This window comes from Gloeophyllum trabeum, assembly GCF_000344685.1.
Source record: "Gloeophyllum trabeum ATCC 11539 unplaced genomic scaffold GLOTRscaffold_00007, whole genome shotgun sequence".
Classification (NCBI taxonomy): domain Eukaryota; kingdom Fungi; phylum Basidiomycota; class Agaricomycetes; order Gloeophyllales; family Gloeophyllaceae; genus Gloeophyllum; species Gloeophyllum trabeum.
The window spans coordinates 1778587-1792796 of NW_006920416.1; the positions used below are offsets into that span (position 1 = coordinate 1778587).

The following is a 14210-nucleotide window of genomic DNA, read 5'->3' on the forward strand; positions in this document are numbered from 1 at the left end:
AGCCTAATTCACGCTCCGAGACACCCCGCAGGGGAGGCGGCATTGATGTCTGCATGCGGAGATGTTTTGACGGGTGGGGTCAGCGTCAAAGTTCACTTATTCAGGCGAAACACTGCTGTAAGGCATCATGAAATAATCATCATGGGACTTACCCGATGCAACTGCTGGGGATGCCATAGGTGTATGGAATTTGCCACGAGCTGTAACTTGGGGAGTTTGGGTCAGATGCCAAGTGCCTGATTCTGATAACTGCCTTAACGTCGCCTGCCTAAATAGTCAAGATATGACTTGCAGACATGCGGGCCAAAGCTCGGCATGACAGCTGATTGCAGAACGATAGACGCACCTAATACTTTTACTGCTGGGGCGCCTGCCAATCAAAACCGCCTAATGCAGAAGAAGGGGAGCGCATGGCAGCTGCCACTCCACTTTTGTCGGGGTAAGCTGGGTGCTAATATGCAACTAATACGCTCAATTGCCCTCGAACGAGTAACTGATGGCTTTATAAGCCGACATCTCACCTTTTATGGCCGTTTTGTGGTTGTTTGGCTTTGGAGCACCTTGTACAGCAGGAATTTCAAGTGCGTCTGGAATACAGTAGTGGAATGAGTGTCAGTCCATGTCCAAGGTCCTTATTAGCGAGGACATGAACATCAACCCTTGTTCACTCAAGGTCATATGGGATTGACCAGAAGTGGCATCCACTCATGTGAACAAACCTTGGCGCCCGAGATCAGTCTCACGTCACCAGTACTGCATTATGCGGCGCAAAGGGGATCAGGTCTTGGTATTGTTATTGTAGTCCTCCTCTGTCTTTATGTCAGGAGAAAGAGCAGTGTTCGTATAAGTACAAGGCTTGGCGTCCTGATAAAACTTGGGGAAGTGGGCCACTGCTTTGCATGGCATTTTCGGAGTCCTGAGGTACTTGTATCCTGATTGTTGAACTAGGCGTTACCAGAATATATCGGAACCCTCTGGAATATTCTGTTATATTCCACCAACTGTACAACGGAGCTCATGTGGGTCAGTGACATCATAGGTGGAGCTTAGTAGGATTAGGGATATTCCATGTAGCTTAGTCAGCCTATGGGCCACTGTGTATATAAAACCTGCAGCTCTGCTGCCTAATGACACAGGGTTGTTCATATGAGCTTTACCAGTAGTGTTAGCATCCAATCAATACAGGTGAGTTGTGTAGGGCGCACTGTGTGTGCTGCTGCCTCCATAACTCTTCATCACTGATGAAGTTGTGGTCTCCAGCACCTGTTAGGAAGTGATGTCCAACTAGTCATCTTGAGATAACTGGGCCACATGCCAACAGTTATGTCATCACTACCTCAGTAAGCGTACTGAAAGGTAGGTCTGGCCGGGCCAATGCCAACGGTCAAGTCAAGAGTCCAGGTAATCGCTGTATTCAACAGGAGGTTGAACTAAGGAATACATGGGTTTTCCTACAGTATATATAGTAACTGGTATAGGGTTTAATACCCAAAGAAGAGAACAATAAGAAAGGACACGTAAGCTATCCTGTGAGAACGTAACTCAGAGAAATGAGAAATACAAGGGCGCCCATTGGTAGAAGGTGAGTCAAGGGAGATAATGTGTGAGAGAAGATAGCGTCCATGGGAAGGTCTACTCAGAGAAAGGTACTGTCCAATAGCAATGCTCGGAATGGAAATAGAATGAAAGAGGCATGGGAAAATCATAACAATAAAACACTAAGAATTTTGCAAAGATTTCTCTGTGCAACTCGCCTGCCACCCAGACAAAGCATGCAGGAGATGAACCCCAGTGGGAATCAACAATATTTTTGTATCTTTAGATAATGTAACTATATTTGCATATATTTACCTCCATATTTTGGAGGCCACAGACTGCTGAATGACACTTGCATGACACTCCCTCGACCTACTCTACCTGCATTAGGTACGCGTCGTACAGGGACACGATGCTGTCAAGTGCGTCACGTGAGTGCATGCCTTGCGTGTCACCTGTGTGAGCGTGTCGGCCACCTCGGATTGAATTGCAGACTCTACTGCGGCGCCGTCCCCTTTGCGCTCTGAATTATTTACCAATATGACTTGTCTGCCTAAATGGGATTCTCGAGGCGGGGGGTACATTGCAGAATGCACAAGAATGTAGAGATATAGTGAGTAATTGTTAGTTGCATCACAAAATTTTAATATTATGACTTCAATTTCAATGCAGGAAGTGATCCTGAGGACAGGTTGAATAGGTATGTCCCCATTTAAGCACAGCATATGGAACGGGAGACAGGTCACGCAGGCAAACCAGAATAAGTGCGCAGGGGGGTGGGGGGAGTAGAGATGGTGGAAGTGGGCATCAGATATGAGAGGTGTGAAGTGGGGGGATGTGCAATTGCTGGGGGACTGGCAGCACAGATGGGCAATGTGGGGGTCTGAACGACACAATGGAAAAGCTAGAAAATTATAGTAATATGTGTAAATACAGCAGGATGGGAGGGGGCAATATATGAGAACATATGTGAATATCTGTAAAAGTACAAGAATATCCTACTGCTCATCCTGATACCGGGGAAGCCCATATACGCAGTGCACCACAACCATATATCCTCCTGATTTTGCAGCTATTTTCGATGTATTTAGATCTATTACCAACATATGCCATGCTAGCTGCGATAGCGGCACAATTCACTAGAATATAAATCCATGTATTTAAAGTGCCACTTACTACATTCCCCTGTATTTAGAGCTATTTTACCTGTTGTATAGAGGAACATATCTAAAAGCATGACAATATTGTCGATTTCCACTGGGGATGAACTCTGAAATTAGAACTCCGCCGACACTCTCCCACGGTAAGGACAGGGCACCCATCACTGATTCTCACGGTAAGAAGCAGCGGCAAAAGGGGCAAGCTCATAGGGCACCATGACGTGCATGTAAATTTGAGAAAATATTTGTGAGCATGGCTCATGTACCCAAAGACTTATATTAGGAAGCCAGGAAGATTTGGTGCAGTTATGCTGAGTGAGGGAGAAACAGAAGCAGAATAGGCACTACAAAACTGGATTTGTAGTCAATTTGTAGTCATCACTACAAACAGATACTGAATCGGACATCGAAATTTGTAATGAGCCACTACCGAACATTATTCACACGACTTCTCGGCATCTAATTCCCACGCCGTTGGTGTTCGGCAAACCGTTCAACTTTGAGCGTAAGGACTCATCCTTCGTACCTCAGGACTCGTAACGCCTCTCTCGCTGCTCGGTCCACATCGAAACTTGGACCCCAGAACTGCAGTACAGTCACATTTTCATCCTTCAGAAATACAGCGTAGGTCAGGATGACATCGATTCTTCCACGCAGTCATGCTTATGTATATATTTATTAAGCTTAACCATGGAGCTGAACACGCGACTTGCGAACAGCCTTCAACTTTTAAGGTGCTTCTGGCTTTCCAAGCTGCATCTTCCAAGGGGTGTCGTTCCTAGCCTGGAGGAGGAAGAGGTTAGCGAGAGAGATCTACGGCTTACTCTGCTCAATGATGTGGCCACTCTACTGTGCACCGGCGAGAACGGCCGTTCATTGGCCGTCACGATGGAAAACACGGAGGATGGACTTCGGTTAACCCTTGCAACCGCTGCCTATCCCCTGGATAGTGAACGTGAAGCCGCCGATAAACTCTTTCGATTATTGCAAGATGAAAAGACCAACATGGAGAGTCTTTTTAATACCGCCGTATGCAGCGGCATGGAGCGGGTGAAGAGATTTATTGAAGAGGTAAAGAAGAATCTTGAATTGTTCCCGTTAATGTCCCTCATAGATGAGGTCAAACCGTGGCGGAGATGCGAGGAGGAGATACCAATGGTTAGTCGGGCGCGGGAGCTATGCGGAGCGGAGATATCTTTGCCCCCGGCAGACCTTCTGAAGCGACTCTTCATCGCACTCCGCGAACAAATAAATTCCCTGGTCGGTATAATCACGCCAGAGACCATCAGGGATACAATAATGTTGGCTCAAGTATACCGCGTTTCTTGCCTCTGCGACATCGTGGGGCGTTCGAGGTTCTTCCGCCGCGTCACTAGATTAAATCACTTCGAGCCCTTCAGCCATCATGCCGCCAGCCTCATGTCCGCACTGCTGGTTCTCGGGAGATACTCTGGTGCCGCCACGCGACTGTCGAAAAGGGTTCGCAACATCAGACAGCCCATCAGCTATGTATGGGACACAGCGATTGCTGCCCCTCCAGCGCCCAAGGAGCTGGTCCTCCACCCTACGGCTTACGAAGCTTTGAGGGCGGGTGATTATGTAGAAGCCACCTCGGGCGAGGAACGAGACGCAGACGAAGCTATGGTAGAGTCAGAATTCAAGGACGCGTCGTGGGAGAACCGAGTCACGGTCTTCCTCCACCCCGAGCTGCGACTCATACTCCTCGCCAAGGATACCACCGAGCGCATCTTAGGTATCAGCGACGATCTCTGCTTTTCCTGCAAGCGGTGGATCGAATATTACAATGAATCCACCGAGCGGAAGTGGATCGTCCGCCCGGGACTTGACGTACCGGACCCTACTTGGATGTATCCCCAGCAGCATCCATTGGAGCAGCAGATTGAGCCACTTGTTTCCGAGTGGACCGACACACTGGTCCATTTCCGTCTTGGTGGTCTAACGTTCCGCCGCGCATTGCTCTTATGGTAGTGATATGCTCCTGAGATACCGTGCTCCGTGTGGACTGGTATGTACTAGAGCTGTTCTTTGAGATGCTAAGTGAAGTGATTCGGAATGACTCAAGTGAATTGTCAATACACCGAAAGCGTATAATTATCTGTGATTACTGTTCCCTCTCATACTGTCCCTGTGAGAGATTATACCCGCGGCTTTTCTTCCTAGACTGAGATCATTCAGTTCATGCCTGGAATGCCTGCTCCTCATCCGGCGCCCCCTTTGCCCCAGTACCACATGGGTCCATGGGCGGACATAGCCCCGGTACCCGAGCTACGTCTTTGCCAGTGTTCTACACGGACGCCGCAATTCCAACCTGCTGTATCTGCCTTCGCAGCGGGATGTAAGCTGATATCACGCTCAGTGCTGACACTGAGAGTATCATTGCTGTGACAGTCATCAATGACATGTATGCTCGTGTTCGAGATACGATACGTGACCCGGTATTGCGCACCGGAGTAGATGATCATGACAGGACGACCAGTGACTCTCAGCATTCCTTGTGAGCAGTCGAGTGGCGTGGCAACGGTCATCGGTCTTTGCCGCAATACCACAACTGCGTACAGCTCGCTAGTGATCTATCTTACCACACGACTCGCGTTGAAGTCCTCCCTTACTCTCCAAGGTTACTCTCTTGAATGACGAAGTGGACCGTTGAAGTTACCATTAATTATCATTCTTTTGCCTCTCTCGGTGACCATAAGCTGACCTGAACAGCATCCATCTCCCAATGGACGCTATTTATGGGTAGTATCATGCTCAGTGATGCAAGTTGCAGTGAGCATCTCTCCGAGCCCGCGCTTTTGCAGACAGGCGGAGGGGCTCTCCCACATGGCGACCAGCGATGCGTAGACTCGGAACACAGGTAGACAGTATGTCGCGGTCCAGCTCAGGATGTTCGCTGCCCCCGGCCTTGAACTCATTGTTGAAGTCATATGCGATAAAGTATCAGCAGCCCCGCGCGCAGTGATATTGATCCTGTCTGTCCATCCATGCTGATCATCACGTACATACGCACACGGAGCCACCCCGCCCCAGTAGTATATACACCCCGTGCCCTCCTCCCCACTCTGCACAGCACTTCTACACAGATGCGCATTCATCCTCCATCCTACCTCACCCTCACGTTCCTTTCATTTCTTTCCTTCCTCTGCGCTCCGGTATGTTCATTGTCATTGAATTGGACCGCAACCCCCTTCACCCCAGACGCCGTCCCGCTCGCCGTGCGCTCACCATACCTCAGCGCGTGGCTCGCCCAAGGCGTAGGAGCCGCGCTGAACGACGGCTGGTCGACCTTCTGGACTGGCTCGGTGCGTCCGTCTCCTTAATTCTTTCCCACCTGATGCTGATATGGAGGAAGTTTAGATTGTGGGATGGGCGGGGTACGTCCGCGTCGATGGCACGCCGTATACATTCATGGGTATACCCGGGGGTACGACACCCGTGCCGGCTAAAGCGGTACAGAAGAGCCTGAACGTATGTTAAGTCTCCTCTCCATCGCAAACTTGGTACATGCTGATTGAAACGGTCCATACTCCATAGTGGACCGCGACGCAGAGTACGTGCGTCCTCAGCGCGGGCAGTATCGATCTCACCGCCACCTTCCTCAGCCCCGTTACCGTACGTAGCCCACCCCTGCTTGTACTTGCCACCCCTCATCCAGCCCCCTTGCCCGCTAGCCTACCAACCTCGTCAACCTTCCTACCTCGCGCTCACCGTCACCCGAACGACGGGAAGGAGCACGCCGTGCAAGTGTACACCGACATCACGGGCGAGTGGCTCACGAGCAACGACAGCCTCGTCGCGAACTGGAGTACGAATACAGGGGACAGTGGGGGCGTGTGGACGCACCAAATACAGCTCTCCCAGCAGGAGGTGTACGCGGAGGTGAGCGACCGCGCGCAATGTGAGTGTACCCACCGTGCCCCGAACATTCGAGTTGCGCTTCGAATGTCTGATTGGTCCTCTCCAGACGGGTCCGCGTATTACTCCACCGTCGCGGTACGTCTCCTCTCTTCCCTCTCCCTTTATCCTCACATCCTCACGCCCTGGAAACTGATACCCAGGCTCCTAACACAACCTACTAAACCGGCGAAGACACCCTCGTCCGCTCGTACTTCCTCGCCAACGGCACACTCCCCGGCGCACAAGACACGGCCTTCCGCGCGGTCTCGGACCGCTGGCCTGTACTCGCGTTCGAGCGCGACCTCGGCGTGGTGAGCGGGGCGGGCGCGGGGACGGTGGAGTTTGCTGTCGGGCATGTCAGGGATCCGGTGGTGGAGTATGTAGCGGGAGCGGGGACGCAGAATCGGAGCGTGCATTTCTGGAGGCAGTACGAGAACGACGCGGTACGCGCTACGCCCATCGACCTCAGCGCGTGTCCACCGTTTCTACCTCGATGCAGATTTCAGATTTTCTGACCGACCACCCAAACGCACTGACCGCTGCGCAAAAATTCGACTCGCGGTTGCAAGCCGACGCGACCAAGGTGTCTAGCAACTATGCCGATATGGCAGCGCTTTCGGTGCGCCAGGCGCTGGCGACGGCCGAGCTCACCATCTCCAAAGGGAGCGATGGCGCTTGGAACACGAGCGATACTATGATGTTCCTCAAGGGTGCGTGCGTCTCCCGCTACCTCGTCTTTCTATCTCATCCGCTACCATAGAGATATCGAGTTCCGGTGTAAGTAACCTCGCTTGAGGCCTTGTGACAGGCAGAGCATTGATTGGCGGTACGCAGCTCGCGAGCACCACCGACGTCATCTTCGCCTCCTGGCCGCTCTGGTTGTACGCCAACCCGGCGCTGGGGAAGTATCTCCTGTTGCCCGTGCTCGCCTACCAGCCGAGCGGGATGTACCCGAATCAGTGGAGCGTGCATGATTTGGGTGCGTGTTGCGTATATCGAGTGAAGTTGGAGGTGCAAATCCTGATCGGTGTAGGGGCGTATCCGCAGGCGTTGGGGCATAACAACGGTGAGAGGGCTAGTAATTTCTGGTTAGTGATGTGCGGATCATGGCTCTACCTGCAGGGAAGGACCTGGCGATGCCCGTGGAAGGTATCCTGTCTCTTAACCTGCCCACAAGAGAAGAAAGCTCACAAGGACGTCACCTGTAGAATGCCGCAACATGCTCATCATGACTCGCCCTTGCCACCAATGACCACTCCCTCGTTAGCACCTACGTCCGTCCCTTCTGTCCCCTTCTCCTCCTGTCCCCTACTGACTGACGATGACACACAGTACTCCCTCCTGGACCAGTGGACGCAGTACCTCATCGCCAACTCCCTCATGCCGGCCAACCAGTTCAGCACGGACGTCTTCGCCGGCACGCTGGCGAACCAGACCAACCTCGCCATCAAGGGCATCGTAGGCATCAAGGCGATGAGTATGATTGCGAATATGACCGGGGATGCCCCGCGGGCGGCGGATTACAGCGTACGCTCGTCCTTTCTCGCATTTCGCGTTGGCAGCGAGGTTTGTTAATGATGGGTCTGTAGTCCGTTGCGAGTGGGTATGCGGAGCGGTTTGGTCAGCTCGCGGTGGCGAGCACCGGGGGACACTTAGTTTTGTTCACTCACTTGTATCCATCCCTTCATTAACCCACTTATTTTGCAGTACGGTGATGGCGGCAGGTATGGTCTTTCATGGTATAGGTCCATGCGTGAGCAGAAGTCCTGACCGCTGCGTCCACCAGCTGGGGCCTCGCATACAACATGTACGCTGACGTGCTCCTGGGCACTCAGATGTTCCCGCAGTGGTTGTATCAAATGTCCCGCATTTGTTGTATCAAATGCGTCCGTGTTTCTAATGAGCTTGTCGGACCGGTACTTATGTGCGTCCCATCCAGAGGACTGTTGGTACGGCACCGTGGCCGGTGAGTATGGAATGTGCTCAAGGCACAACAACTCACCAATTGCTCCATAGGCACGTATGGCGTCCCCCTGGACACAAGGCGCGACTGGTACGACGTGGAGTTGGGCGTGGCGCAGGCGTTCCGCGCGCGCGCGCCGGTCGGGGCGCACCTTGCGCTCCTGGTTGTCAGTTCCACCGCGATGAATACAAGCAGCGCGGGGTGTGCTATTCCTAGTACCAGTTCTGTTCCAGCGTTCTCAGGAACGCAGGGGCCGAGTGCGACTGCCAGTGGTGGCGCCATACCAAGCCATACGAGCGCAGCGGCGCGCGTAGTTGCTCGCCAGATCCTCCTGGTATCATTAATCATCCCGGTATTGGCGCTATGGTCTTGTGTGTGGGTGTAGGGCGAAGTCTTTCCGATGTGTGTGTCACATAGTCATCATCTCTGGACCCAGTATGCAATATTTAGTCACGTACCTCGAATTACAGTAGACCAGTGGCTATTGCAGCTTTAGCTGTCCAGAGCCTGCGTCACTCCAATGAGATGGGAAACAATAAACCCGGGAGTTCCGTAGGCGATTAAATTTTCTCTTTAGAGTGATAGTGCCGTTAACATCACCAGTCACGTCGGATGACCTCCCTAAGTCCCGATATTTGTAGCCGATCTGGTAAGACCCGCTACAGAGCTACCGTAGGATAGTATCTGGAACTATATTCTCTGTACCTTCTCACTCGGTCATGGCACTGTCACACACCCCTATGGACATCATTCATTATCAATTCGGACCCGTCCCTCTCAGAATATGATTGTCAAGACCAGCTCATCCAGTTTGAGAGATACCACTACCTTAGAAGCCGTCCACGAACCGAAAGGCCATAGATGCGGAATGACACCAGTCGATGAGTCCATTCGACAACAAGCGCACCGACTTTTGAGTTACATGGGTGCTCGGGTGGATACATCCAGGTAGGGTCCGGCATATCAAGCCCCGGGCGGACGTGCCACTTGCGCTCAGTCGACTCGTTGTGGTATTCCACCCACCGCTTGCAGCAGAAGCAGAGGTCGTCGCTGGCGCCCACGATGCGCTCGGTGGTGGCGTTGGCGAGGAGGATAAGTCGCACCTCCGGGTGGAGGAAGACAGTGGCTAGGTCGTTCCATACAGTGGCTGTGTCGTTCCCGAGCCCTGAAGTGAGCTTGAGCACGTAGTCGACTTCTGCTCTGTCGTCCTCCTGTTCCTCGCCGGACGATTGTTCGATGAATCCCCCGGTTGCCAAAGCGTCGTAGACGGTAGGCTGAAGATCGAGAACTCGGAACGCTGGAGGGACTGCGATGTCTGTATCCCACATATAGCTAATGGTTCCTTCCAGGGTAGGAATCAAGTTCGAAGTCCGAGCTGCCGCCCCGGCGTATCGACCGAGAGCCAACAGTGCAGACATCAGGCTAGCGGAATGGTGCCGACAGACGTCGAATCTGCGGAGTTGAGTGAGGCGGCGGAAGAATCGCGATCGCCCCAAGACATCACAGAGGCAACACGTGCGGTATACTCGAGTCAACGTCGTTCCCTCCTTGATATTCTCGGGCGTGATGGTGCCGACCAGTGAATGTATATCCTCACGCAGCGCCATGAAAAGTCGCTTCAGATAGTCAGCGGGGGAAAGGGATTCTCTTGCTTCAAATTGCTCCTGGACCCATTCAAGTCTCGGTATCTCCGTTTTGCAGTCTCCCCACATGTCAACCTCGCGTATGAATGACGCCTCTGTGAAGAACTTGAGGTGCGTCTTTACGTCTCCGATCAATTTCTTGACCCGCTCCACGCCGGTGCAAATGGCTGTGTTGAAAAGGCTCTCCATGTGGGTGTTCTTGTCTTGAAATAGCCGAAAGAGGTTATTGACCACCTGCCGCTCACTTTCCAAAGGCTCGGCCGCTGTTGCAAGCGTGAATCTCCACCCCTCCTCAGTTTTATCCATCGTGATGGCCAATGAATGACCCTTTTCTCCGGTACACAGCAGTGTAGCAAGATCATTCAGAAGCGTAATGTTTCGGTCCTTCTCTCTCAGAGTTTCCTCCACGATGCTGGGAACAACGCCTTCGGGAAGGGGTAATTTAGAGAGCCAGAAGCACCTCAAGATTTGCAGATCGTTCGCAAGCCGCGTATTCCGCTCCATGACTGAACTATTCCTCACATATGTAAGCAGAGATGCGCATATGAGTAAAAGAACTAACACTTACCTGCGTTGATTTCCTCCGGTGCTCTACTTCGATGATACTGTAAAGTGGGACTGAGGCACCGTGCCCCGCTCAACCGCCTTTTATATCAATTTAGACCTTTTATACGTACTGAGAGATAAGACTACGTTTCCGATTCCAAAAAGTGATTGAGTGGCGAATGAATACAATAATGAAACGTGTTCGTCTCTTGCGCCCTTCAGTTTGAAGGAGCGGAATCTAGCCGCGGATGATAAGTTCCCACGGGTACATCAGGAAACACGCGGAAGCCAGCATAGGTCAATGTAGGTTACAGAGGGCAGAGTGGTCTTTTGGTTCCCCCCCTCCCCATAGGTCACTATAAAATGCAAGGATATATGAGAGGTCTTATATGGCTCGAAGGTAGAGGCAAATAGGTAATATAGTCGCATAGATGTTGGAGTATAGGCCGCATAGTCAGCATAGAAGGGTTCAATCATATAACATTCATATAATAAATTGGTCTCTAGCAATAATCTACCGGATGCTTCATTCGCTGTCGTATTCTACCCCGTGCAGCTCCCACTCCCTCCTCGCCGTTGCGTAGTCATCGTTGACAAGTGGGCGTGCATCACCTTCATTTGTCTCTGGTACCGTGACCTTCGCGCAACTCCTACGAAAGAAGCTCAGCAAATCATATGCACCTCAAAGCAAGATAATGACTCACCGTGCATGTTTCAGCAAGTTTACTCGGATCCTGGCAACAACATCTAGATCTTTGGTCTTGAAGTCAAAGGTCTCAAGGGCGGTAAGCTGCGCATCAAACTTCTGAGCATAGGCCGATTCCGTAAATTGGATATCCATGTGTTGACCAGTTATCAATTTGTCAAGAGCACATTGAACCAATGCAACTGATGAAGAGTTATGGAGGCAAGAGCACACACAGTACACCCTACACAACTCACCTGTATTGAGTGGATGCTACAGCTACTGGTAAAGCTTGTATGAACGACCCTTGTCATTAGGCAGCAGAGCTGCCAAGAGGGGGCAAAGATCCGGATCTCTGACACGGACCTCACCATCAGTAGGCCCCTCGTCAGTGTCTGGGGTCCCAAATCGCGTTAAAAGCGGTCATTCTGCGTCTTAGACGTTTCCCTCATTCGATATCATATATAATGCTGCAGAGGGAGTCCTCTCATGTAGAATATACCATAGCACCAAAAAACCGCCATAAAATCCCGAGAATGAGTGAATAGAAATCTCACCGACCATCCATCGGGTCACGTGACAGACGCGTCCTCGCGATATTGGACTCAACGAAATACTCCGCACGTACTCTTACACATATCCGCGTACTTTACCCTCTCCGCGAAACCGGTTGGCGATACTGGCGATTATCTAGGCCGCTGCTACATGAGCTTTGCAAGCGAGACCTTCAGCAGCAGTCCGATGATTCTAGTACATGCAGTATAATGGTTCAGATTCCTTTAGTGTATATACATATATCAAGTTATCATATGCTGGCTGCTTTTGCGCCACAGACGCGTCGAGGAGAATAAGCAGACGTGGGAGGAAGTCAGGCTGACTACGGATACATGATGTCAGTGCCGAGCTCTCGGCAGACCTTCTGCGGAAGGTGGTCCTACCCCTTTGTGTCTCCGGGGTCCTTGTCACTAAGGGAGGTCAGTGTCGGAAAGTAGTGTTTTGACCCCCTCTTGAGAGCTGCAGGGTTTATATACACTGTGGCCCATAGGCTGACTAAGTTACGTGGAATATCCCTAATCCTACTGAGCTCCACCTATGATGTCACTGACCCACATGAGCTCTGTGCCACACTTGTATCTCCATACAGTTGGTGGAATATACCAGAATATTCCAGAGGGTTCCAGTATGTTCTGGTATGCTGTAGAACCTGGCAGCTAAGTCAGAGCCTAGTTCAACACTCCCCCTCGCTAACTGTCGCGGATAATCACGCACACAAGCATTGGGCTGACTTAGATTACTTGTAGAACGTAAGTCCAAGTTGCGCTCTGAAGTGCAGGAATTTGACATGCCCTAAGTTCTTAGTGAACAAGTCTACAGGGTTATTCTCACCATCAATGTTGAATACTTCTACTTTCTTCTGCTTGACCACTTCCCTGATATAGTGGTAGCGAATGTCAATATGTTTAGACCTTTGCTCGGTGACTGGATTAGATGCAAGGAAGATAGATCCTTGGTTGTCACCGCAAATAGGAATGGGACCGAGTTGGTAGCCTAACTTATCGAAGAGTTGTCTATCCCATACACATTGGTGGCTAAAATCACTGAGCACCATGTACTCGGCTTCAGTGGAGGATAGCACAACAGTTTTCTGCGCTCTCGACTGCCAATTGAATGCGCCATGGGCTAATTTAAGGAAGTAACCAGTTTGGGACTTCCTGGTACTGGGATCTGATGCCCAGTCCGAATCAGTGCACGCAGTAATACCAAGTCCACTAGCACCATCAAAAGCTAGCGTATAGTTACGAGTCCCAATTAGATAGCGGCAGAGATACAGTGCTTGAGACGGATTAGCAGCGAATTGCACTAACTTGGTCACTGCATAGCTGATATTCGGTTGAGTTCCAAGCACAATGTAAAGCAAGTGTTAGGAAGTGATGTCCTAACTAGTCATCTTGAGATAACTGGGCCATGTGCCAACAGTTATGTTGTCACTACCTCAGTAAGCGTACTGAAAGGTAGGTCTGGCCGGGCCAATGCCAACGGTCAAGTCAAGAGTCCAGGTAATCGCTGTATTCAACAGGAGGTTGAACTAAGGAATACATGGGTTTTCCTACAGTATATATAGTAACTGGTATAGGGGTTGATACCCAAAGAAGAGAACAATAAGAAAGGACGCGTAAGCTATCCTGTGAGAACGTAACTCAGAGAAATGAGAAATACAAGGGCACCCATTGGTAGAAGGTGAGTCAAGGGAGATAACGTGTGGGAAGAAGATAGCGTCCATGGGAAGTTCTACTCAGAGAACGGTACTGTCCAGTAGCAATGCTCGGAAGGGAAATGGAATGAGATAAGCATGGGAAAATCATAACACTAAAGGACCGTGATCCTCGTCTCAGACCTCCTTTTGAGTTCAGTCCATGGGTGTCTTGCTGCTTCAACATGGGCAAGCAAGTTTGGACATACCGTCATCACGATCACCTCAACTGCCCGTTTGGGTGGAGTTCAACAACCGCACTGGGGCACTTTGACCCATGCAAGGCGGGTCATCTTGTTCTCTGGGACTTGGGCCTTTTAGTCCAATTTCCCCCAGGTTCAACCCAGCCCTCGTTCGCCACTCAAATTTACCAGTGCAGCCGGGTGAGACTTGATATTCTTTTGTGCAGTGGTCAGGTAGGTGCTAGGCTAGGCCAAGGAGGGGAGACCATGACAACCTACGTGGCCACCAAGCAGCCCGGCTGTACCTTTGATATCCACAAATTTGA

General features: G+C 51.2%; 5 protein-coding genes across 5 annotated transcripts in view; 3 read left to right on the forward strand and 2 right to left on the reverse strand.

The window, feature by feature from the left end:
• Positions 1-3386: 3386 nt before the first annotated feature.
• Positions 3387-4685, forward strand: GLOTRDRAFT_129727 (uncharacterized protein; the record flags this gene model as incomplete). The annotated part of the gene is made up of 1 exon (XM_007868375.1): positions 3387-4685. The coding sequence occupies one exon, from the start codon at positions 3387-3389 to the stop codon at positions 4683-4685; it is 1299 nt and encodes a 432-aa protein (XP_007866566.1).
• Positions 4686-5800: 1115 nt separating this feature from the next.
• GLOTRDRAFT_129728 (uncharacterized protein) lies at positions 5801-8962 on the forward strand (the record flags this gene model as incomplete). The annotated part of the gene is made up of 17 exons (XM_007868376.1): positions 5801-6019; positions 6075-6185; positions 6252-6267; positions 6320-6329; positions 6389-6615; positions 6807-7057; positions 7114-7324; positions 7375-7391; positions 7449-7593; positions 7648-7680; positions 7737-7763; positions 7792-8141; positions 8204-8245; positions 8322-8338; positions 8401-8421; positions 8462-8580; positions 8631-8962. 17 exons carry the CDS (start codon positions 5801-5803, stop codon positions 8960-8962), a joined length of 2148 nt encoding a protein of 715 aa, XP_007866567.1.
• Positions 8963-9401: 439 nt separating this feature from the next.
• GLOTRDRAFT_129729 (uncharacterized protein) lies at positions 9402-10724 on the reverse strand (the record flags this gene model as incomplete). Its single annotated transcript, XM_007868377.1, has 1 exon — positions 9402-10724. One exon carries the CDS (start codon positions 10722-10724, stop codon positions 9402-9404), a length of 1323 nt encoding a protein of 440 aa, XP_007866568.1.
• Positions 10725-11292: 568 nt separating this feature from the next.
• On the reverse strand, positions 11293-11607 carry GLOTRDRAFT_129730 (uncharacterized protein; the record flags this gene model as incomplete). Its single annotated transcript, XM_007868378.1, has 2 exons — positions 11293-11416; positions 11471-11607. The coding sequence occupies 2 exons, from the start codon at positions 11605-11607 to the stop codon at positions 11293-11295; spliced, it is 261 nt and encodes an 86-aa protein (XP_007866569.1).
• A 2280-nt stretch (positions 11608-13887) lies between these two features.
• Positions 13888-14210, forward strand: part of GLOTRDRAFT_41842 (uncharacterized protein) — a gene marked incomplete at both ends in the record, with an annotated part of 1271 nt that continues 948 nt past the window's right edge. Inside the window, one exon of the mRNA XM_007867905.1 lies at positions 13888-14054. Within this exon, the coding sequence (XP_007866096.1) occupies positions 13888-14054 (167 nt within the window). The remainder of the gene's footprint in view (positions 14055-14210) is intronic.